General features: G+C 44.6%; 4 protein-coding genes and 1 long non-coding RNA gene across 5 annotated transcripts; 2 read left to right on the top strand and 3 right to left on the bottom strand.

Annotated features, from left to right (window-relative positions):
• Positions 1-4,265: 4,265 nt before the first annotated feature.
• LOC118502537 (V-type proton ATPase subunit S1) lies at positions 4,266-5,935 on the top strand. Its single transcript, XM_036034809.1, has 2 exons — positions 4,266-4,554; positions 4,645-5,935. Exons 1-2 carry the CDS (start codon positions 4,451-4,453, stop codon positions 5,705-5,707), a joined length of 1,167 nt encoding a protein of 388 aa, XP_035890702.1. The 5' UTR covers positions 4,266-4,450; the 3' UTR covers positions 5,708-5,935.
• Positions 5,902-8,198, bottom strand: LOC118502535 (insulin-like growth factor-binding protein complex acid labile subunit). The gene is made up of 2 exons (XM_036034806.1): positions 8,046-8,198; positions 5,902-7,962 (listed from the first exon to the last, which is right to left on the bottom strand). The coding sequence occupies exons 1-2, from the start codon at positions 8,063-8,065 to the stop codon at positions 6,258-6,260; spliced, it is 1,725 nt and encodes a 574-aa protein (XP_035890699.1). The 5' UTR covers positions 8,066-8,198; the 3' UTR covers positions 5,902-6,257.
• Positions 8,199-13,315: 5,117 nt separating this feature from the next.
• LOC118502408 lies at positions 13,316-18,280 on the bottom strand. The gene is given in 4 exon segments (XM_036034632.1): positions 13,316-14,826; positions 15,642-15,670; positions 16,261-17,932; positions 18,029-18,280. Coding segments are annotated over 4 exon segments (2,823 nt in total). The 5' UTR covers positions 18,049-18,280; the 3' UTR covers positions 13,316-13,724.
• A 1,931-nt stretch (positions 18,281-20,211) lies between these two features.
• LOC118502536 (prolargin-like) lies at positions 20,212-22,635 on the bottom strand. Its single transcript, XM_036034807.1, has 2 exons — positions 22,433-22,635; positions 20,212-22,371 (listed from the first exon to the last, which is right to left on the bottom strand). Exons 1-2 carry the CDS (start codon positions 22,444-22,446, stop codon positions 20,832-20,834), a joined length of 1,554 nt encoding a protein of 517 aa, XP_035890700.1. The 5' UTR covers positions 22,447-22,635; the 3' UTR covers positions 20,212-20,831.
• Positions 22,636-23,165: 530 nt separating this feature from the next.
• LOC118502538 lies at positions 23,166-24,403 on the top strand. The gene is made up of 2 exons (XR_004905053.1): positions 23,166-23,934; positions 23,997-24,403. It is a non-coding gene; the product is annotated as an uncharacterized LOC118502538 (long non-coding RNA).
• The last annotated feature ends 12 nt before the right edge of the window (positions 24,404-24,415 follow it).

Raw genomic sequence — 24,415 nt, 5'->3', positions numbered from 1 at the left:
CCACCCAAACTAACGATCTGCCCCATCTCTTGCCCACAGCCCAGTCTGTTCACCAGCAGTGATAGAATGCACGAGATAAGCGCACCCTGTCACGCCGGAAGTAGGACGCGGTAATTCGATTAAATGAGCTATCTAACCGTAAACTGATAGATATCTGCATGTCTCCTAGTTCTAGCACCTAGGCTACCCTTACGTTCCCCTCTGTCTACTTCCCTTTTCCGTTCATGCGGATCTCCTTTGCATCGTGGCTTTCGAGTGGATACTCTACTCCGCACTGTGTGTGTGCGTAGTTCCTGTTTTTCACTGACATATCATCGCCAATAATTGAACGCTGATAAGATAACTAAATTGAACCGTCACAGCTAACAAGCGCTATATTAGATTTATTATTATGCTCATCAGGCCGCATCAGGCTGGCCGAGTTACCCGGTGCTCGGTTGAGGCATGACACAGATGCAGACTTTGGCGGTGCAGACCAGCGGCGATTGCTGTCCATACTTAGCGGTGCTGTACCGTTTCTGTTCGTTTTTGCTTCTGTTCGTTCGTTCACTTAGAAAACTTAGAAACGAACAGATAAGAAGGATGTTTCTCCTTTCAATGGTAGACCTACTAGCCTAGATAAGACCCACTTCTACGACTTTACTCTAAATGTAATATATCATGCACCATATAGTATCAACTCACCATTTGGATAACCCATTCGAATTTCACCGATGTGCTGCATGTCAAAACGTTAACAGTGACGCGAAACTAAAACTTTAAAACTACTTCCTTTGCCTTTCCGTCCTGTGCAGCACATCCACCACAGCACAGCTCAATGGAAAGAAATGGCAAAATTCAATTTAAAAACCAACAATTGGGAAGAAACTCCCAAACCAGGTTATCGACAATACAGGGCAAATGGCAATGAAATGCGAAGCAACAAACATACAAAACGTCCAACAGCAGCGAGCTTCAAGAGCAGAGCATCGCCGAAAAGTGTCATTCTTTCGGTGAGATAGAAGGCATCCGATTGGCTTATTTAAACTTTCATTTCCACCCGAATGGTATGCAGTAAGCTGCTTTAAGGATTGTGTGCACCGTGGAACAAAGTGCCTGAATCACGGCACCGTCTCCGATGGGGTTTGCCATTCATACGAAACGGTTCCCACGCAAGAATGACGTGTAGAAGGGCAAAGGTGAAGGAAGTGATGGTGCCCGTGCAAGTGATCTCAAAAGCTTATTTATAGAAATTTTGACAAATGGTTCCCGTGTTGATTCTTTGAAGCTGTCCTATTTTGAGCTGTTCAATGTGGAGAATCTCAACTTTAAATTAACAATAAGAGGCAGAAATTATAATAAAGGAGGATTACATTAGAAGGAAAAATTGCTATCGAGATTTTACTCGGTGTCCTGAACACCAGTTTTAGTTTTATTTATTTACCTGAAGTAGATGCTTCATTATATGCAAGTATATGGTACCATCAAGGGCCTGCGCCAGGGAGATGGACCCAGAAAAGACAGGCACTTTTCAATCTGGCGCTAGAGAGAGCCATCAGTGATTCGAAGGTGGAATCTTCGGCGACCATCTTCTACAAGTCAATCCAGTTCCTGGCATACGCTGATGACTCAGACAGCAGATATAGCAGACGCGTACTAAAGGATCGATCATGCGGTACTTAACTTCGGGTTGGAGATTGATGAGACGAAATCCAAAAGCATGGTGTCACCACCAGTAGCCCTGCTAACAAACACTGAGGGATGGTGTACAGATAGGTTTCCACACCATTGAAGTCATCCAAAACTTCACCTACCTTGGGTCAAAAGTCAGTACCGACAACAACATTGCTGTTGAGTTATAAGCAAGGGTGCCGGCTGCAAACCGGTCATACTACAGCCGGAGAAAACTTCCTGTCTCCTGAACTTCCTGAAAAACACAAGACATGACGGGCGAAGCTAGGACTGTACAGAACATTTATAGTCGCAGTTCTCACATTCACCTCTGAGACATGGATTCTGTTGAAAACTGACTGAGCCCTCCAGTACCCTCGTAGTAGCTCTACGAGCTGTACGGAGATATCACCATTATGGAGCGAATTAGACTCGCCAGGCTCCGGTGGGCTGGTCACGTCACGAGAATGACACCGGACGACCCAGCCCGTAAAGTCTTTTAAGGCCGTCCACACGGACAAAGAAGGCATGGAAAACCCAAATAGAGATGGAGTGATGACGTTGATGCTTCCGCCAGAACGACCGGGATAATGCATTGGCAGACGACTTCTCGAGACCGCGAGCATTATCGTCTGATAAATAAGTAAGTAGGTTTCTCTTTTATTGGCCTAACGACCTGTTAAGTCAAACTTGTCAATTCTGGCTTCTAGACTTAATCATATCAGGTAGTTGGTATATATCTCACTACGGGGGAACGGTTCGGATGGAATTTGAATTTCAGTGAGCCTAAGAATTGAAATCAAAATTGCGAAATTTTCACTGACAATTTCTTGTACTTTACAATCTCCTGTTACCCTCTTAAATCTCTAATTCACTTTGTGACAATTACTTATGCCATGTCCATTTATTTTGATTACTCGTGCAGGTGTCTCAAAACTGGCTCTTAAATTATTTTCTCTGGTACTTGTCTTTCAACAGTACCTAGAATCAGGCGATGGTAGACGATATCAAAATTTCGTCCTTTTTTTTGTGGACGTACATTTCCCTTCAAGCTAAACCATCCGCCGTTTAACCACATCCATTATACCGCTGTTCAGTAAACCTCAAATGATCTGTTAATAAGGTAAGCTCGTATACTATCTTCCGTTGCTTAAAAGCCCATTAAGATTATTAATATGCGTCCTTCCCAGCCAACCGCTCGACAGTCAATGAATTACAATCATGACTGCCGCCTGCCATGAGACACACAGTCTCAGGACTGCAGCAGCATGTTTCCACTCTTCATTGTTGAAACGAAAATAATTGGGGAGATTTTCTGAGTGTTTCTTCTTCTGCTGTCGTTTGTGTATTTGTTTCTGTTGTGTGCTACCGAACCACAAACGTGATTATCTTTATGAAATCTGTGACGAAAGGCCAATCTGAATGTAAATGATTATGAATGTCCCAAGCCATAGGTCAAGTTACAGCGGCGACATTTAATGATTCCCTAACAAGCTGCCGAAGGACCCTCCAGGCTATCCATTGTACTTTGTGCTGCTAAAAGCGATACGGGATTAATAGAATTCGATCAATCGGGGTTACGGGGGCTGATAACGTTTGGTACATTTCGAATATCCACTGTGCCAAGCTTTCTATCGTTTTGTTCTGTCTCTCTTGAATGTCTGAAACATGTATTTCTGAATGCTTTTAGCAACACGATTTAGTCCAACTGAGATAAAGCGCCCTGTTGGGTTGTTCGATAGGTATGGTTTTAATTATATCAATATATTTTTCATTCTTTTTTTCCATTTCATGTTGAAATACTTTCCGCCAATTTTTTCCTTTTTAAAAAGTAGTGAAAGGCTCTGTCGTATGTTGAAAAAGCTTTTCAGCGATCTGGCTTTTACCAAGGTCGCATTCGGCATTGAAGGGTTTGGCGGTTCGGTGGTAAAGGCAATTGCGATGCCGGTTTTCATACGCCAGGACCGGGAATCGAATCGCATCTCGACCACTCATATGTAGTAAGGACTGATTATCCAATTACTTGGTAAATCAATAAGTCTAGTAAGCCATTAGACGGCATGTATAAAATACCAGGTCATTAAGCCAAACGAGGGAGGGATAGAGCTTCCGCAAGAGTAACAATATCAGGACCGAAGTTAACTTACATGTGAGGTAGTCGTAATCTGGAGTAAATATTCAACTTCAATGAAGGTTGCTAAATATCTCAGGAAATTACATTCAAAGGTGTTTGAGTGAAACATAACTATAAATTCTCAAGAGACATTTACAATTAGTTCATATTTACAAATTTACAATATTTTACTTTTGTCTGCAAAAAAACACATCTAACGCTCTGCATATGAAATAATTCAATGAAATATTTCAGTACGAATTTTTCATCGGCCACTTGACAGTTACATTTCGAATATCGACATTTGACAGTATAGGATAAGCCGCGTGTACACGACTACATGCTCCTGCGAAGGTTTATATTCCTTAAATTTATTTATTTTTATTCTTTTGGTATATTTAATACTATCTAATCGATTAACTAGTAAATAAAATATCTAATATAATTATGCCTGTTTTTATTTAATCCAAACTCAAGTTTTTCATCGTTGTTTGGCCAATTACAGGCCTGCTGTGAGTAATATGCAGCGCACAGTCTACACGCAGCTTAACTTTCCGATGTATCACGAGATCACTTTTCGTAAACAGTCAGGTGATAGCCCACATTCCGTGCAGAAAGTTTCGTGTTTCGTGATCATTCCTAGCGTTAACTTCCTTCTAAAACAGCCGTTCGTTTTGTTCGGAAAAGATGGCCAAGCTGGGAGTTTCAGTGGCGCTGTTCCTAGCGTTTGCCGTTTTCGGCACCGCTCGAGCTTCTACCAACGTTCCAGTGTTCGTCTGGGGCAAGCCATCGTAAGTATTGAGGGGCGTTGTGTGATGGGTACCCCGTTTTCGCGATCTCGATCCGATTTTTCAACCTTGTCTCTTACGTCCCATCCCCAGTGTTACGTATGTTCCGGCCCTGAGCCGCTACTCTAGCTCGGAGTTTGCCGCGCTGGTGGAAGCACAGATCGATGAAAACACGTTCACGGTCGTGTTCGCCGAAGAGCGCCTGTCGGCGGAAGATCTTAGCCAATGCAAGCTGAAAACGCAAACCTGCTTTAAGAATCTGCAAAAGCTGGAGCGCAAATCGTACCTTCCGAGCGTGGAGGAACCGCTGAGCGTGCTGGAAGGTTCGAACGCCCAGAGCGTCCAGCTGCTGGCCGACGGAACGCTCAGCGAGCGGGTCGTACCGCAGGCGGGCGGAATTGTGGTGGTAAATCTGTCCGGTGGTGATTTTGCATCACATGACGCCATCATCGATGCGCTGTACACTCGGCTTCGCAATGCCCATCCCAACATTGTGGCCATCTACACCGCCAAAACACCGTCCTTCAGCTACTCCCGTTTGGTTCGCAAGACGCGTCAAACCGAACCGGAACCGGAACCTACTCGCGAAGTGCTGTCGACCGATGGATTCCTGATGGTGTACGAACAGTTCAAGTTCGGTCAGGCCGATGCGGCGGAGCTTACCACCGCCAAGCTGGATCGGGCCGCCAAGATCGAAAACGCTACTACCGACTCGATGCAAATTCGGCTAACCGGTGCAGGAGCTCAGGTGGATCTGTTCTTCCTGCAGACCCAAGGCTCGTGGGAAATTACGGGCGTGTGGTTCGACAATCAGGAGTACTACCTGCGCTACCGGGTGCACGTGAACCAACACTTTTCGTACAGCTGCAACTCCTGGGAGTACTACTCGTACGATCTGCAGAAGAAGATTGTCTTCGAGGAGGTGCAACTGCAACCGTTCTGGAGCACGGAAGGTGAAACCGTGCCAACGAACCGGTTCGGTGACGCGTGGTACTGCGTCGGATTCACCAGCGGTGGCATTCTGTCCGGGCTGTTTTTGATTCTGATCTTCATCATCATCGGTTCGTACGGTATCGCCTGGATGATGGACATCCGCACGATGGACCGTTTCGATGATCCGAAGGGTAAAACGATTACGGTGAATGCTGCTGAATAACGAGACAGATCCAGCACAACGCAGCAGCGTCCGTAGTAGTGTAGATTCGTTGCGCGTCGGCCGTCAACGTCTGCACTTGGAATGATACAGAATGCTGAAATACATACGCCATTCCTGTTAGAGCACAATAATTGGATTTGTTTTTTGTGTTTGAGAGTCCTAAATTACAGAAGAAAATACGCGAGAGTTGACTATTTACAATAAAAAAGCGTTCTTTTATTCAGGAAATGCATTCATTAGTCACATCTTTATTGATAGGTTAGATTGACAAGCTTGTTGTTCCCCCATCTGAACCTTCTTTCCGACTATTCCACTAAAATGTGCTTTTCTCACTGATTCACTATACTTACTATTGACTTTAAAGATCCACAACAACCGCTCCCGATCACAACAGCAACGATTTGAATTGGGTTACACACGGTCGGTTTCGAGCTTTAATTTGTCAGAATCTTATCGCGCAAGGCACCAAACCTACCAAAACAAATAACAAACAAAACCTTTTCGTTTCGCACGCACTCGCTCGCTCGCTATCTGCCCGAAATCCGCTCCTCTACATTAGCCGTACGGAGTCCGCACTCGAATCGACGGGCGTTATACGGCGCACATCGAAGCGTCGCTGGCGCACATAGTACCCGAGCACCACGAGACACACCACACCGAACACGGAGAACGTGTACACTAGCACCTGGAAGGTGACGTAGAGTGGCGATGAGCCCACCACCGGTTGCTGATCCCCGGGTGCCACGGACGGATCCGCCGAGGGCATGGTGCTGACCGTGTTCAAACTAACCGAAGTCGTAGGTTCCACCACGCCATTGTCCTTCATTGTGGTGGACGTGGGAACCGGGTTCGCCACTTCCGCTTCCACTGCATTCGAAGCCGGAGAGGAGGTGGGATAGAACTCGGCAAACTCCTGTTCCAGTATGTTGCTAACATCTTCCGACGAGTAGTCAGCATCCTCGACGGACGCTTTGGTGGATGATTCCGCTTTCGCCGAGCACAGATCGACGTAAAACGCTTGGAAGAGCAGCATCTGGGAGATCCCTTCCACGTCTGCCCTCAGACGGTAGTAGTGCATGTGCAGCAGCATACGCTCCATGTACGTAGAGTTCCAGCCATTGCCGCAGATTTCAAGTACACGCAGCTTAGGCAGATACTCACGCAGCTCGATAAAGTTGATCATCTGTATGTGGTTGTACGCAACGATCAGCGTTTCGAGATCGTTCATCGCGGCGAACATGCTGAAATCCAGCTCCGTCAGATTGTTGTACGACAGATCCAGTAGCATAATCAAGCTGAGGTTGGCAAACGTATTTTCCGTGATTTGGATGCTGGTGTTGCTCAGCAGCAATTCTTGCAGATTTACCAGCGAAGCGAAAACACTATCCGATTGCAGCGGGTTATTGCTGAGGCTCAGCTTGGTTAGGTTGGTCAGGCGCGTAATAGGCGTCACGTCGGAGATGGCGTTGTCGTGCAGCAACAGCTCGGTCAAATTGCGACCTGTGCCCGTGATCGTGCGAATCTGGTTGTGGTTGGCCTGCACAAACTTCACGTGATCGTTTACATTGAGACTGGTGAGCGAGTTGTTGCGCAGGAACAACAGCATTACCTTCAGGTCGGGGAAGTTAAACGACTCCAGCCGATTGTGCGTAATGTCCAGACGCAGCAGGAAATCTATGCTGTCGAAGAATCCGTCCGGAAGGTGAGTGAGCGAGTTGTAGCTTAGGGAGATCACTTTTAGCATCGGTGAAGAGCTGATAAGCTTCGCTGGCAGCTGGGTAAGCTTGTTTCCCGATAGCGTCAGGCGCGTGAGACTCTTGAGCCCATCGAAAGCGTACGGCGCGATGGTTGTCAAATTGTTCGAGTACAGATCGAGTATCTCCAGCGCACCCAACCCGCGGAAGGTGTAGTCCTCCAGCGTGCTAAAGTTTTGCCTGCGTATGTCCAGCTTGGTCAGATTCGTCAGCTTCTCGAACGCTCCGGGCTTGATCTGTTGAATCGTTCCTTGCAACAGCTCCAGCGAAGTAAGGTTGGTATGGGTTGCGAATATATCCTCCCCGAGAATCGTTTCGTTGAAGCGCAAGATCAAGATATCGCTGATGTTCTTCATGTTGGCGGGGCAGTACAGCTCGGCGTCTTTCAGTATGGAGCTGTTGCCGTTGATCAAAACGCAGCTCGCGACATGACACATGCATAACGCTGCATCCGCCGGCTCGTATGAAACGAGGGCATTCAGGGTCAGGCCCACTAGCAGGCTGGCAAGCAAAAGAGCAACACAGACGCGATCGCATTAGAGCGTTCCGTATTGTGTATGGAGCCGATGGTGTGGAAGACTTACCCTGCAATGGTGAACTTCATCCTCTTAAGCAGCTTTAGTGAACCTCACTGGATTACTGTTCGCGATTGACTGAACGACGATCGCGACTCGAATTCGGATCGGAGATTGCATCGTGTCAGCAAAAGGGGCATTTGGTTCGGTTGCGGATGCGTTATCACCACCAGGACGTAAACGATTTCAAGAGCGAACATTCATGTTAGCATCGATTGTCAATGCTGTCTTCGTTCCACTGGTTTGCGTTTCTGATTCTGATAAGCCATCGTCTCCGTTACTCCCCGATCGACTAAGTTCCGTCTGTTAGTTGGTACGTCGGCGATCGTCGCGTTGGTTGACCGCCGTTCAAGTAACATCTCCCGCGTGTGGCGAATACTTTACGATCGATTCTAGTTCGGTATTTTGATACCGATTCTCGATTGATCGACTTGAAAAGACATCTTGCTTTACATGGAGATAATTATTGAGGGGATTTCTGCTTGTGATTGTTTCACTTTTAAAGCTGCCCGGCTAGAGTTAGGAACTAGTCAAACAAAAACGCAAAAGATAATAGAATGGTCGTGCAACTGTATGAAGCTTATCAAGAGGTCGTTCTGTAAACTGACAACGATAAACACTTGCCCCACTGATCACCAGCTTATTTTGCACAGACTTCCGCTCTGTGATCCCATGCCTATCAAAGCATCGATCAGCGTGCAGAATTTCACTTAGCACCATGCAAAAGTGCCCGACATGTTTGGTGTGTATTGCTTCTTGATTGAATCATTACTCAATGGGGGTATGCATTCCAAACTTTCCAATGACTCACTTGTGGTTGCTGTGAACCTGGAACATCAAAACAAAGCCGACATTGACGCCATACTGATAGTACCGTACGTGTGTAACACATCGAATATGAAACTTATTTGGCTGAATGTTATCATCCTGCGTGATTCATACACTCTCCTTTTCAGCTTCCTTGCTAAGCTATCATGTGCTACAACGCAACAACACAGGAGACCCGTCGTCTACCAATCGGTTATCCCGGGCTTTCTGGTGGACGCATGAAGGCCATCACTCCGTCTGCTTCTGCTACGTAAGCGAGACATAAGCCAACGATGTCTGTGTCTTGATCTGGATGCTGATCACCTATATTTCCACCTTCGAACCACGGATGGACTCAGCTCTAAGGCCTAGCTTGTTGAGAAGCTGGAACCTGTTGATCAGACGTAACGCCATTTTTGACTTCCTTGGCAGTGTTAGCAGCATCGATCAATGGAATTTCAGAAAGAAAGCTTGTTGAATGAAAGTATATGTATTACTTGGAAAACTCTCTTTTGAAGCACGACTACCACGAATTGCCATGGAATTCCATTTCTAGCTTTCCTTGCTTTGATTTAACCTGTAGCAGGATAAAGAGTCCTGCGTACATCCGACCGGGAGCTGCTGTTGCATTGACCACCGGATCGTCAGAAAACATTACATTAAAATCTAAAGACCATATAGGACAAATATCTCATACCTTGAACTGTTTGAAGGCAAGTATCAAACCTCGAACGGTCTCGACTTGCCAATTTTGGCCTATTGTGATTTTTTTTTTACCGGCGATAACTTAGTGTGATGATCGGCGCCGTTATCGCTTCGGTCACCAGGTTTCGCTCGGGCTTATTTTACCAGAAAAGCTTCAAAGTACGCAACCGGACAATTTCCCTTAGTGAAGAAAAAATAGTCAAAAGATGGACCGATACTGTCTGTGCGCAATGAGTGTCTTGCGTACTGTCACTTATTTTGTTCACAGTTTAATATTCATTCCTGCATCCCTATGTGGATTTCACTGTCTTAGATTCTATATCGGTTAGAACGAGGCACAACAATGATAAGATAACTTTTCTCTTAGAGCGACTAACAGATAGGAGAAGGTCAACATTTAGTCTCTTACGTCATTAACATAGTTTATCACTGTTATCGGCAAGCTCAGGGAACGTTTCCCGTTCGTGTTACTGTGTCAAGCTCTGTAGTATCATGCGCTGTCAATGGGGACATTCACCATGGTCATGGTCAGATCAGTATTATTCAAGGGTAATCTACATTTAATATCAACCATGCTTAGCTCGTTGATTGAATATTTTGGAATACATACAAAATATATGGGAAAATTGAAACGATGGATGATTATTTCGTTGTTGTGAAATGACGCCACTTTGTGACGTAGAAAAATGTACACTGTGGAAAAATAGGCCAACAACTTGCGGCTCGGATTTAACAAACCTGGAATTGGTTGCTCCTAAGGATTATTACGAGTTTGAGTTTTTTCGATTGATGACAGGCTCAGCACCATAAAGATGATGTTCTCAATTACCGACACGCGCTTATTCTGAGTGATTGTCACATGGATGAGCAAGATAACGCCTTCAACCTTTAGATAGACGGTCTGATCGCTAGTTTGAAGTTTCACTGGTGGCTTGGGCAATAATGTATCTGAATTCCACAATAGATTCAGTTTTACACTTTTTAAATTACTCCAAACACTTTAACAGTGCACACGATTACATTTTATTTTAAATTTCTCTACAAAATTCGAAGACTTCACAAAACTCGAATAAAATACTAATGGGACTCAGGATAGGCCTGGTTCTTGTAATCCTCTTCGTTTAAAGATTCAATTACTTCCGAATCGAAATTATCACCGACTTACCCAAATAATAGCGTTAACTAAGCTGTTACTAAATCCTGTTACCTAAAGCCAATAATCTCGCAAACCCTCGATCAGGTACAGATTCTAAGCGATTCTTCTTCATACACAGTTTTTATTCATTTTGTCAGAATTGTACCGCCGAGGGTTAATATTTGATAACGTTTAAACTAACGGCTGTAGTTGATTCCTCAACGCTGTCCTTCTTGGTTGATCTAATATCATTTTTGAATGGGTTATTGCTATACTCTCCGTAATCTGCGTCCGATACCGCCGCGCACAGAAAACGGACGAATTAATGTAATTTTCGGGGATATATCCCAAATACCTGACCAGCATGTGGCGGCTTGCCTTTTGTACTTCGTATTCCAGCCATTCCGTCAGATTTTATGATACATTTTTTTTATACGATTGATTTTAAGTATGTGGTTATGAGCCACGATCAGTGTTCCGAGAGCAATCATGGAGAACATCCGGAGATACAAATATGTAAGATTGTTGTACGATAGATCCAGCTAAGATTCGCAAACGAGTTTCTCGGCGATTTAGGTGCTGGTGAGTTAATTGTTGCGTAGGAACAATCTCTGTACCCTAAGGTTGGACAAGTTAAGCGTTTCAAGAGGATTGTACGACACGTTTAACATGTGAAGCTGATCTATGTTGTCGAAGCATCCATCCGGAAAGCTAGTGAACAAGTTGTCACTTAAATATATTACCTTCAGCATAGGTAACGGGCTGATGATCATCGGTGGTTAGTTGGGTGAGTTAATTTTCCTGTAATACAAGATCAGCTAGGCTCTGGAGCCCACCGAAAGCGATAGGGGCGATACGTACATATTAAGGATCTCCAACGCATCCAGTCTCCGAAAGGAAAAGTCCTCAACTATCTTTTACGGGCGATCTTAAATGATAGCTGATAAGCAGCTAGAAAACTACCATGATCGATTTACCGAGCAAGCTTAGGTTCTGTTCCTAGAACGTTGCTGAAGAGTGTCTAATGGTAGCGTAACGCAGAGAACCCCAGCGCAACGAGATGGAACCTAGAACATGAAAATTGAAATAGTTAGGAAGAGCTACAATTTGCATTCTTAGAACGAGACAGAAGTCACATCAGCGAATTTTTCATGCCGAACTTTTCGGTGATGGGGTGGCGCCCAACAGTTTCCCAACAGATTTAAGCCCGTCTGCGCTGAGCTGGTGCACGTACACACGACAAGACCGAAAGACTGTAAAGAAAATGTGAATTTTACAATCGTTTCGAAGGAGTTTGATTGACGACACTTGCTCTAAACTGCAGAACCTCATCCCCTTGAGCAACGTCATGAACCTCACTTGATTGCTGTTTGCGATTGACTGACAACGGTTTTAACTGAAACATATACCGTGATTGAATCGCGCCTGTTAAAAGAGCATGCTGCATTTGATGCGATTGCGATAACCATGAAGTAAGCGTATTCAAGAGATTGCGAAGTATTGTCTACGTTGCACCAACAAGCGCTGCCGACCTGTCTGATTCTGATATTCCACCGCTCAGAAACGCTGAGCTGGTAAAAATGGGATCGTCATGTTACTGGTCGTTCAATCAGTACTATTTATTCGGTCGTTGGCTTCGGAAGATTGGAAAAGAAGCTCATGTTAACTAGTATTGATTTATAATTACTTCCTCTTTGATGGATTGTGATTGTAATGGCAGCCCCGTGCGCATCTTGGAATACGGGAAATCACATCCTTGCAGAAGCATCGTAGCCAATTAATCCATTATCTCGGCCATACTGGCGAAAGCAACGACACCATCATGACATTTGAATTTGCGTTTGTCACGCCACCTCTGTCCATATGGAGGTCCTAATAAGACAATCCTACCGACTGGATTGCCTGGTGACATTCTCATGACAGGACCTGTTGAGCCTGTTTAGCCTCATTTGCTGCTCAGTAGTGTGCCAACAGTAATGGAACAGTTATTCAATATGCAACTCTCAATCGTTTTTCAGAGCAAGATCGTGTCGCGTACGCAACGGTCCACGTCGTTTTGACAGCGGAGCGGAGCGGATCATCTTTAAGCTGCGGACATAACACGGGCGAAACGAAGCGAATTCGCTCAGGAGAATCCTAAAACATGAACTCTCACCAGCAGCGGTGAAGTGATTGACCGGAGGCTGGAGAACGAATAAAAACTCGGCGCGCGCCGAGATGAGCTCTCTTTCAACACGCAGCGGATGAACGCAGCTGATTTTAAACTTTCGAATAAAGTCGTACTAAAATTTCAACGCATTCGAAGTTGTTAAAAATTCGAAGTTGTTGTTGTCGAAAGTCCGAAACGCGTACTAAGTGAGGAGCGCTTGTTGCTGGACGCAACAGATCGTGATGAAGGAGATAGCTGAAGTAGTACAATAAATAGCTAAACATCACATAGTTTCGTTAAACTTATACTGTTATTTTATTTCGAAATTCCATGCCACCTTTTTTGCCTTTGCTTTGCTTTGAATTCAGTTAAAGCCTTGTACAAGTAGAACCTTGATCACTATGGGATTGATTGAATTTGATTTGAATTGCCTTCCTTTCCCATTTATATGTTGGGACGATATGGGAGAGATATATACATATAAGTATGTATCATACGCTCTGTCCGATGAAATGATGATCTCCATTCCTGCTACATCAAAACCATGATGGCAATCATGAAGTGGATAATGCATAAGTTCTTCAACAGGCCTCACTCTAATTACCAAAAAAGAGCCACTCAAACTCAAGATCCGAAACTGATTCTATGCGACTATCATCCTTGATCCTGCGTAAAAGGTTTGATTCTTCAGAATCATATCGTTCAGTAATGTTGAACCTAGCAGCACCAGTCGGTTCCTCAGCGCTCTCAATCTCGAACAAGTCCGTGGTCTATAATAGGTTCACCACTTTCCGTATTTCCGTAACTCGACTCACAGAAGATGTGGGATACTTCTCGGCAAATTCCTGTTCCAGCAGATTGATTTCGTCTCGGTCTGCGTAATCGTTGAATTTCAGTAAAATTGTTCCAGGCCTTTTAGAGCATATATCGATGTAATATGGTACGTGAGTGAAGATTGAAGTTCGCGGGAGCTCTTGCCACAGCCACAGCTTGTGTTGTTGCATTTGAACACGTATGTGCTCCATATTGGTGGCATTCCAGGGAATGCCGAAGACCTCCAACACAAGAAGCTCGGATAGGCACTCTCGCAGTTCGGTCCGATCGTCTGTATGCGGTTGAGCGCAACGATCAGTGATTCGAGCTCGATCACGGAGGAGAACATGCGAAAATCTAACTGTGTCAGATTGTTATGGGACAGATCCAGTAGCGTCATCGATCTGAGGTTGGCAAACGTATTTTCCGTGATTTGGATGCTTGATGCCACGTACAGCAAAGAAGAGAAAGTACTGTTCGCTTCCAGAGGGTTGCTGTTCAGTATAAGATTTGCCATGTTTTTCATGCGCGTTGAGGTTTACGTTTAAAATGTCATGCCTGTACCTTGTATCGTTCGAATACGGTTGTGATTCGCTTGCACAACCTTCATATGATCGTTGATATGGAGACTGGTGAGTGAGTTGTTCTGCAGGTATAACTTCATTACCTTTAGGTGCGGGAAGTTAAACGACTCCAGCCGATTGTGCGTTATGTCCAAACGGAGCAGGAAATCGATGTTGTCGAAGAATCCGTCCGGAAGGTGAGTGAGCGAGTTGTAGCTTAATAAAATTGATTTCAGCTTCGGCGATGAGCTGAACAGTTTTGCTGGTAACTGAGTGAACTTATTTCCCAATTGTGTGAGACGGGTGAGACTCTTGAGCCCATCAAAAGCGTTCGGCACGATGGTTGTCAAATTGTTCGAGTACAGATCGAGTTTATTCAAAGCTCCCAGTACTCGGTAGGTGTGGTCCTCAAGCGAGCTGATGTTGTTTTTTTCTGATCTCAAGCTTGGTGAGATTTGACAGCATTTCGAACGATCCGGGCTGTTTTGGAGTTGTAGTTCGTTTTTCACTACAGACATGTTCGTGAAAAAGCATTTTGCTCTTAAAGGACAAATGCAAAATAGTTCGCCTGGTTTGAAATGAGGACATCCAGGATAAGACTCGCGACTAGGCTGGTGCCTAGAAAGAAAAGAATTTTGCATCCAATATTAAGTAGACTAACACTAACCACGTTCCATTTTGTAGGAGACTGTTTAATGGACACTTACCACACAAAGCTGAACTTTATCCTCTTAATGTATTTCACTCGGCTACTGTTCGCGAAGGAATGGTGATGTTCTCACTCGGATCGAAGCTTGCATGCCATCGCTATCACCAGAACGAAAGCGATTTCTGACGCACTTGTGACAGCACATTCGAAGTCATGTGCTACAAAACAGCCACAAAGCATAAAATTACCTTACCGTAAAGCAGCCTCCCTCATAGAGTGGTCCCGTAGTTATTCATATCATTTTAATAAGAATACGTAATGTGATGCACTCGTGTTGATTAGCGAGGTCTCTGTTCCACGAACGTGTCTCAAGTATATCAGCTGTTTACAGCTGGTTCAGTTTAGCAAAAGCAAAACTGTTCCCACTTCGTATTTAAGAACATAAACACATATTGATTTTGTATGAAAAATACTACTTTCTTCCACATGGTTTCCGATTTTTTTATTCTGTACAGTCTTTATATGACGATTGATGGATCTTTGCAATTAATGAAGTTTTTAATCAAGGAACCGAAAATAATAACTTTAAGAATATTTAATAAGATACATTTATTTTTAATAATAAATTTGTCAATTCGAAGTTATGCTCGAGTGAGATCATCACAATCGAACATCGGTAACGTATATTTATGGGCCCCGTAAAATTCAAAATGTAAAAGTCAAGCGCTTCTTCCAGTTCGGGTCTGCCATTTACATTTTTGTTCATGTCTTTCTTATTACTCACATTGTGGTGGCTTGATAATTTTGAGTCAACTGAAAAACAAATTGGAGCAAAAACGATCAAGCAAGATCTTTAGAGTTGTGTGAGGTCAACAGTTCACCAAATATACGGACATCTAAAGAGGCGAACTGTGGAGCGGTCCAATGGCCGGAGCGATAACGGCGCCGGTCTTCACACGGCAGGTCCGCGATTCAAATCTCATCCAGGCAGAGACCGCCTCCTCGTACTACTTTACAGCGGGTAAAATTAAGTCAAAGTAAGTCAGAAATGGCGTTATTGTTGTGCCTCTCGTTATTGTTGTGCCAAAGGAGAAGAAGAGATAGTTCGGTAAATTGAGGTTAAGAGCAGTCATATGCCTATCGTCATTTTTCTGGATCAGTTCCTCCATTTTTTTATTTACCTTCAAGGTCGAGAAGATAAATCTACTTCAAATAAGGTATTTGAAAACTAAAGCCATCACACTAACTCTCTGTAATGGAATATTTTCTAAAACTGTATCACACAGCGAAGGCTATAAAGCAATATGAATCAACTCCCAGCACACGAAAATCTTACCAATAGAACAACTTGCTCTTGCCACTTTGCTTTTTGGTGGCATCTGTCCTAAAACCACGCTGCTCTACACAAGTGGTACCGAGTCAGCAGTTGCATCGACTGGTGCTATCCCACGAACATATAAACGTTTCTGGTGCACATAATAACCCAACACTGCGAGGCACGCTATACTCAACGTGCACATTGCCACCTGGAACGCGATGAAGAGTGGAGAGTAGTTTACCAACAGTTGCTGATCACCGGGCACTACGTCAACCGCAGTGTTCAAAATAACGGCAACAGTAGGTACCATAGCGCTCTCCTTCTTGGGTGGAGTTGTTCTTGTTTTTGTCGTGCTGGATGTATGGATAGGTTTAGACGTTTGTGAACTTGCTGGAGTTGGAGAAGATGTAGGATAATATTCATCAAACTGCTGTTCCAGTGTGTCGCTAACATCTTCCGATGAGTAGTCACTCTCCTCGATAGAAGCACTGGTAGCGTTTGTTTTGGTAGTGCAGAGATCGACGAAAAGCCCTCGGAGGAGTAGAGTCGGGAGCGATTGCCAATTATTCAACAGCTTGTGGTGCTTCATACGTAGAAGTATACGGTTGTTGTACGTTGTATTCCAGCCATTGTTACAGATTTCAAATATACGCAGCTTGGGTAGGAATTCACGCAGCTCGATAAAGTTGATCATCTGTATGCGGTTGTGGGCCACGATCAGAGTTTCGAGCTCGGTCATGGAGGAGAACATGCGGAAATCTAGCTGCGTCAGATTGTTGTAGGACAGATCCAGTAGCGTCATCGAGCTAAGGTTGGCAAACGTACTCTCGCTGATTTGGATGCTGGTGTTCCTCAGCAGCAATCCTTCCAGATTCGTCAAGGAACTGAAAACGCTATTCGGTTGCAGAGGGTTATTGCTGAGAATAAGCATTTTGAGGTTGGTGAGGCGCACAATAGACGTTACATCCGAGATGGCATTGTCCTTTAGCCATATTTCAGATAGTGAGCGACCTGTACCCTCTATCGTTCGAATGCGGTTGCAATGCGCCTGCAAAAGCTTTACGTGATCGTTTACATTGAGACTGGTGAGCGAGTTGTTGTGCAGGTATAACTTCGTCACCTTTAGGTGCGGGAAGTTAAACGACTCCAGCCGATTGTGAGCTAAATGCACCCCGTATAGCTCTTTGTTGTCAAACAAACTATCAGGAAGGTGAGTGAGCAAGTTTTCTTGCAAGAATAACGACTTCAGCGTAGTTAATGTGCTGAAAACCGTCGGTGGTAGTTCGGTGAGCTGATTGCACGATAGCGTTAGTTGAGCGAGCTTCTTCAGACCATCGAAAGCGTACGGTGCGATGCTGGTCAAGCTATTACAGTGCATATCAAGTATCTCCAACGCATCCAGCCCCCGGAAGGTATTATTCTCGAGCGTTCTGATGTTATTTCTTCGTATCTGAAGCTTGGTGAGATTTGACAGCTTTTCGAATGCTCCGGGCTGGATGTGTTGAATCGATCCTTGCCAAAACTCTGCTGAATTCAGATTTGTGTATCCATCCAGCGTATCCAGCGGTAGGCTTTTTTCCATGAAGTTCACGATCAAGATGTATTCCATGTTCTGAATTTTCGCAGGACAATGCATCTCGGTGTCTCTCAGTGTGGAACTGTTCGCGTTGAGTATGATGCATCGGTTAAAATGATGACACACGCACTGCTCTGGATTCGCCGATATGTTTGCGATTAGGGTTAGGGTCACGAGTAGGCTGGTGCATACGAAAGCAAGAAAACGACAGTTCAATCAATGTTTGTGCACATAAGTATCGCAGCGTTCCGGTTTTTATGAAGCAAATTACACTTACCCTGCATGGCGGAATCGCATCTTCAACGAATCTGGATGCAGCTTAATGGACTTAACTGGCTTACTGTTCTCGATGGACTGGACTGGCTACTGCAGCTCGGATCGACATGGAATCGAGCCAGCTAGAGTGTTGGTCTGATGCGCATCGCGATCGCTATCACCAGGAAGTAGACGATCGTGCATGTTCACATCAACGTTAGCTGCATTGACCGAGAGTAGCAAAGAGCAATGGAATTTTAAACAAAACAATCTAGTCAAGAGGAATTCGAAATTCACAGCTGTTATATTGGTACGTTCTACTGCAATAATATGTATTCATAGTTTGTTGATGTTAGTAATCCAGATGATATGATATGATTGTATTAAATGCTTTAGAATTAAGAATATTAAACTGATTCGTTCTCTCCGCGAGAAGCCTCTCTCCGATTAACAAGCAAACGCGTACAGCGACGAGAGAGAAAGAACGATGGTCGTGGGGATGGTTGCCTTGTTGAATGCAGATCTCGGATGCGAGGGAGGATTCGTAATCTGGCAGCCAGACTGGCAAGAACACGATGTGGTGTGGTGTACGCACACTCATTTAAAATAAAATAAGTTTTATGTTTATCCGTTAATATCGTTGTGTGCCCCCAACCATTGCACATATATACGGACGACGTCGGCGAAAGGATCTGAGAAGTGACAGGTGATGATTGACACCGGGTGGAAAGGATCCTTCTGAACTCGATCAGATGGACAGGTCGCTGAACTTTTGATGGCTCTCGCTAAGTATACATTCTGTGGCAAATTATAAGTGAAGTGAACAGTAAGCTGTGTTAGTTAGGCGTTACTTATGGCTTAGTGGTCGTGATTGATATGGTTTTTATGGTGTCTAAGGTCTTTATGCAAGCGTGAAACGAGCCTTCAGTACATTCGATTGACATCAGCACTAATACACTCCACATCCACGGTTATCGCCTTAGCTCAGAATCGGTTGTGTGGAACTGAGGATAAACATTCAGCAGCAAGAAAGCTAGAAATGATTTTGCAATCACCAGCAGAGTCATGCCAACGTCAATGTTGACGTTGTTGATAAAACTCTGATTCGTTTAAAATGAAAATGTTCTGTAAGAGAGTTCGACTGTCTTATCTTTAGCTGAAGATTGAAGTTCTTCTGCGAGATTCATTTATATTTATTATTTGAATTTTACGCTTCTTTTGTAATCGCACGTCCTTTCTGAAAACATAAAAAAAACACACACCTCTATGCAATTTATAAGACCGCATCGGTTCTCGTATCGACGGTCGAACGTGAACAGATGAAGGATGTGTCATGATCAGTTTTAGAAGTTTGATCGTGGAGGAAAACATCCAGAAATCCAGCTGCCCCAGATAGTTGTAAGAAAGCTCGAGTAACTTATTAAACGCACACTTGCATTGCATAGGCCTGAAGACCAAAAAAGAGTGTCCGTACGGATGTCGAATATCATGATATCGATCACCTGATCTGGTCATGTCGAGAATTCGATGTCTCATGCCGTCAACTAACTTCCGCAGTGATTTCTCTAGAGGGGAACATCAAACACTCCAATAAGAGATCTGTTAGCGCTGAGAGACGTGGTGTACATCAGACTCATACATCAATTCATAAGCAAAAATAGTATTTCCTTCTAATTCAGTTCATTTCAATAGCCCAAAATACACATAAACATAAAAACACTCAAACATTCATACTTTTCAAAGTAGTCAGCCCTGCGTTCTGGGAGGCGGTCTGGATGGGATTCGATCCCAGGTCTTGCCGAGTGAAAACCGGTGCAGTTGTCGCCTCTGCCACCTCATAAAATAACAATAATAATAAATTTAGATATAAATACTAAAAAATTAATAAGTTAATAAAAACATAAATAAATAAATGAAAAACTATATTTATAAACGGCGTGAAGCCATAATAATAAATAAAATATTTAAAAAAACAATAAAAAAATCAATAAACAAAAGATATTGTTAAAAAAAATTAAAAAAATGTAATATATGCACAAAAGATTTTGTTTAAAACAAAACAATTCAAAACAAGAAACAATTGTTTTATAACTGCATGCATGCCAAGCTTAAACAATAACGTACAAACAAAATTTTAATTTATTTTTGCAATGCTTTTTAACAAAACTTTTATGTGTAAAAGTGCTCTTAACGAAAGAAGATATGATCACCTAACACAAAGTACAAACCATTTTGAACAGCATACGATTTACACTGAAACCGGCTACACCGGCCATATATCTTGCGAGATTAAATAATCATTTGCGATTGATGGAGTTATTGTTTATTGTCTATTTGGTGTTTACACATAAATACGATTTCTATATTGTATCACTGATAGAGCTGCCCCATTAGTGTATGGAACGATTTCAAACGTTTAGCAAACGAGGTCATTCCTCTAACTGACGACGTTAAACAATTCTAAAATAAATGTAACCTGGTAAGGTTTAGCGGTCAATTCTTTTTCCGGTACTTAAATGAAGAATTGAATTTAGCTAAATGCAGCCAGGTATGCATTCACTCCCTTCATCATTCAGCAAAACCCATCTGTACTCTGTAAATGGAACATATAATTTGAGGATCTGAATGTTACTGTCCTTGCTCTAGAACGACTAACACATTCTGTTTACTAGCTGCTGGTGCTTATCCTTCTGCTGGAAAGCGTGAAAAATCAAATCACTTTACACCCTTGATCATACTTTCGTCTCTAAAGCCTATTGCAGCCAATCAGATAGTGTGTGCTATTGGCTGTTGGACTATCCGGTTCCATATGACAACACCTGTCGCTAACCATTCAGATCACACGACACTAAGCTTTCGTGTGAAATCGACGATCGCCGCTGGATGCGTTCCTTAAACAGCACCGTAAAGTATCGACTGTCGACGAACAGTTTGCCCAGCAGACCGAACACCATGCACAGCAGCAGTGCAATGACGACGTACTCGGCCGTCTTATCACCCGCACTACCATGCTCATGTGCATCCCTCGATCGTTCATCATCGCTCAGCTCGTGCTCGGTGTCGTTACCGAACGATGGCGTCACCTTCAGCGGGCACTTGGACTCATCGAACAGATAGTCACTTCGTATGTACGGTTGAATGTCATGCTTCTTCAGGTCATCGATTGCGATCGACAGCGAGGTAGAGTTCCAGGGCAGATCGTAGATGCCGAGTGATTTGAGGTTCGGGAAGTTTCGCTTGATCGATCCAATCGAGATGTTGGCGATGGGATTGCCGCTTATCATCAGCCGCTCCAGCAGTCGCTGCGAGGTAAGGTTTTCCAGATCGATCTTTTTCAAATTGTTGTACGATATGTCCAGGAAGCGCAGCTTCCGCAGATCGTGCAACGTTTTGTAGTTGAGGCTTATGTTCGTACACTCGATGTTCAGTGCGGTGATTTGCTTCAGGTACAGAAAATCGGTCCCCTTCTGCTGCAGATTGTGCGAAACGTCGAGCGAGCGGAGTGTGTCGGCACAGCGCAACAACCAATCGAATCCCTGCAGACGGTTGTGGGCGAGATAGAGCTTCTCCAGGCTGCAGTTGCGACCGATCGTTACCGTGTCGATCGCGTTGTGGGACGCGTGAAACTCACTACAGTTGCCGTTCACATGCACGCTCGTCAGATTGTTGTACTTCAGGTTCACCTTGCGCACGCTAATGTTCGTCCAGGACATGTCGACCAGCTGGTTGTAGGACGCGTCGAGATACGTCAGCGCGACCGCCCCATCCGGTGGGAACCAGCTGTCGAAGCTGAGCAGCAGCAACCGATTGTGGTTCAGATCGAGCGTCTTCAGCTTGCGCAGCTTGTGAAACACTCCGCTCGGCAGCCGGGTTAGATTGTTGTACGACAGGTTCAGTTCCTCCAGCTCGCCCAAAAACTCGAACGCATCGTGCTTGATCTCCGCGAGACGGTTGTGATGGAACAGCAGGTACTGGAGCTTGGGAGTTTTCGGGAACAGGTGCGAATCGAGCAGCGTAATGTTCGTGCCAGTTATTTCGATGTGGTTCAGCTTGTTACAGTCGACGAAACTGTTCGGATCGATTTCCCGGTAGAACAGACTGTTGAGCACGATGAAGCTCTCCAGGTTCGGCAGGGAGGCAAACATTTTCGTCGGCACACCGATTATCTTCTTGTTGCTGATCGTCAGCTTCGTGATGAAGCTCCAGTTGAACTTGATGTCGGTGCTGGACGTTTGGAACACATCGTCAAAGTCGATAAACTCACAGTGCGGTGGTTTTTCGCCCTCGTGCTCGAAGCACACGTCCACGAAATCGTTGTCCTCGGCAAATGCGATCGATAAAACGCCCCACCCAATCGCCAACAGCCTACGAACGACAACCAATTGTATCGAACTGAGCAATCTCTCGCGAGGAAACTTAAACTTACCAGTACCGAAACATGACGCGCACGGTGCGGGTTACTACTGTTATCAAAAACGACGTAATATGTACTGATGGTGGTTTGCTGTTCGGGATCAGCGGATAACTGTGAAGCAACAGCAAATTCTAGAGGATTAACAAATCAGGCGCGTCCGTAACGCAGGCCACAGCGCTGCTCCCGTACGGCCGTATGCAACCACGTTACGGAATTCATTGCCGGGAGCCTGAGCGTGTTGCGATCCGGTGGGGACACAATATACTTAAACCTTAATTGAAGAAGATTGGTACACCGACCGACGTGCATTTCGGGAGAGTGATCTTAAAGTCGCAGTATCCACGATCGGGCCGGTCGGGCAACCGAGACCGACGACACGATGCAGCAGGGAAGCGTCAAAAGCGAAATCTGCGTGGTGGGGTTGGGGTTGCGTAGTAAATCAACACGCTGAACGAAAGTATGATACGATTTCATGAGGCCACCGATATGTGTGAGTGTGTGGAGGATGAATGAGAAAACACAGATCGGCACGATAGGAAGACCGGTGTTCATCAATGCGCTGGAAGACACATGTTTCCGGTGCAAACGTACGTAAGACATTTTTACAGCGGACGACTGCTGATCTCGAACGGTGCAATGCGCCTGCAACGTATGCAATTCGGTGTTCGTTTCGATACGCGTTACGATTCGAATCGAAGAGCTTACGGTTATGCATCGGGAACGTAAGACTGCATTCTTTATCATCGTTTGGGAATGTACAACTCACATCGTTAAAAAAAAGTTTATCGCCTACCAGCCATCCGTATTGCGCCCTGTTCTCCAATCAATCACGAAGCGAATCATTTAATCAACCGTGTATCTAGGCATGAGCCGTAAGCCGTTGTCCGACGGACGATTCCCAATGCTGCTGGTGGTGGTTCGTTTCTCACGCACAGCACTATAGATCGTAGGCGAATCGTAATCGTGATGCTGTTGGAATTTCTACTTCCGGTCGAATGAATGAGCTGAGTAAAGCGAACTGGTCCGCGACTTGAAGGAGAAGAACGACGTCTTATGGGAGACGAAACGTTGTGCTTGTGCCAGGCTAACCGACACGCGGCACGAATGCTGGCTGGCTGCCCGCAGTGAGGCGAATTTATCGATATTTAGTGTCAGATTTATGCGTTCGATCGTGGTGTGGCACCGTGTGTGGCTTCGGATGTCTTGTTTCGATAGTTGGGCGTACCGGTGCAGTGAGGGCCTTCTTCGGTTTCGTTCCTCGATCTCGCTAAGGTCGACTCAATGAACGAGGAACCTGGAACGTTGAATGAAACGATTGAAACACCGACCAGCGCAAAGCAAACAACCGCTGGTGGATCGGGATGAATGAAATCAAAGTTATACATCTGTGGCATTAATAAGATGATTTGCGTGCACCGGGCCTGCAGTCAATGGACAGTGCTGTGTGAACTATTCGCTTTGTGTGGTCTATTATCACGTTGACATGCGTCGGAACAATTAACTCGTGGTTTTTGGTAGCAAGATAGCATCTGTAAGCCACGGACAATCATATAAAATTTGTTTTATGTTTTTACAGGTGACTGAGCAACAAAATACTGCTATTGTTTCTTCTACAAAATTGCTTCTATTCCCGATCACGAAAATTAAGGTTCTTGCGACGTCCTAGCCTTCGACAACTGCTCCGTTTTCATCCCAAAGTTATTGTATATTATATTTGTTTTAACGAACGTTTGCTTTCAATGATTTTGATGATTTTAAAACTACATGGAAAGAAAGGGAGGAAAAATTAAGAAAGAAGCTCTGTTGACAAAATACAACGGCAACGTCAAGTGCGATGACAGCCGACCGCGGATGTACGCAGCCACTTAAGGATGAGCCACGATCGCAGCCGAAGAGAAAAAACCTAGCCAGAGAGAGCCGGAGAAAGAGAGCGAAGGGAAAGGGCGAATGACCGCGTTACACACGGCAGTAACAGCCATAAAGCGAGAGAAAGAA

The sequence above is a fragment of the Anopheles stephensi genome, chromosome 2, assembly GCF_013141755.1.
Source record: "Anopheles stephensi strain Indian chromosome 2, UCI_ANSTEP_V1.0, whole genome shotgun sequence".
NCBI classification, from domain to species: Eukaryota; Metazoa; Arthropoda; class Insecta; order Diptera; family Culicidae; genus Anopheles; species Anopheles stephensi.
Note: the sequence above shows the minus strand (reverse complement) of the source record. Positions and strands in the feature narration are given on the sequence as shown.

Coding starts and splice junctions, on each gene's coding strand:
- LOC118502537 (XM_036034809.1), top strand. CDS start 4,451: ATGGCCAAGCTGGGAGTTTCAGTGGCGCTGTTCCTAGCGTTTGCCGTT. Junction 4,555..4,644: donor TTCGTCTGGGGCAAGCCATC/GTAAGTATTGAG, acceptor TCCCATCCCCAG/TGTTACGTATGTTCCGGCCC.
- LOC118502535 (XM_036034806.1), bottom strand. CDS start 8,065: ATGAAGTTCACCATTGCAGG. Junction 7,963..8,045: donor ATGAAGTTCACCATTGCAGG/GTAAGTCTTCCA, acceptor TTTGCTTGCCAG/CCTGCTAGTGGGCCTGACCC.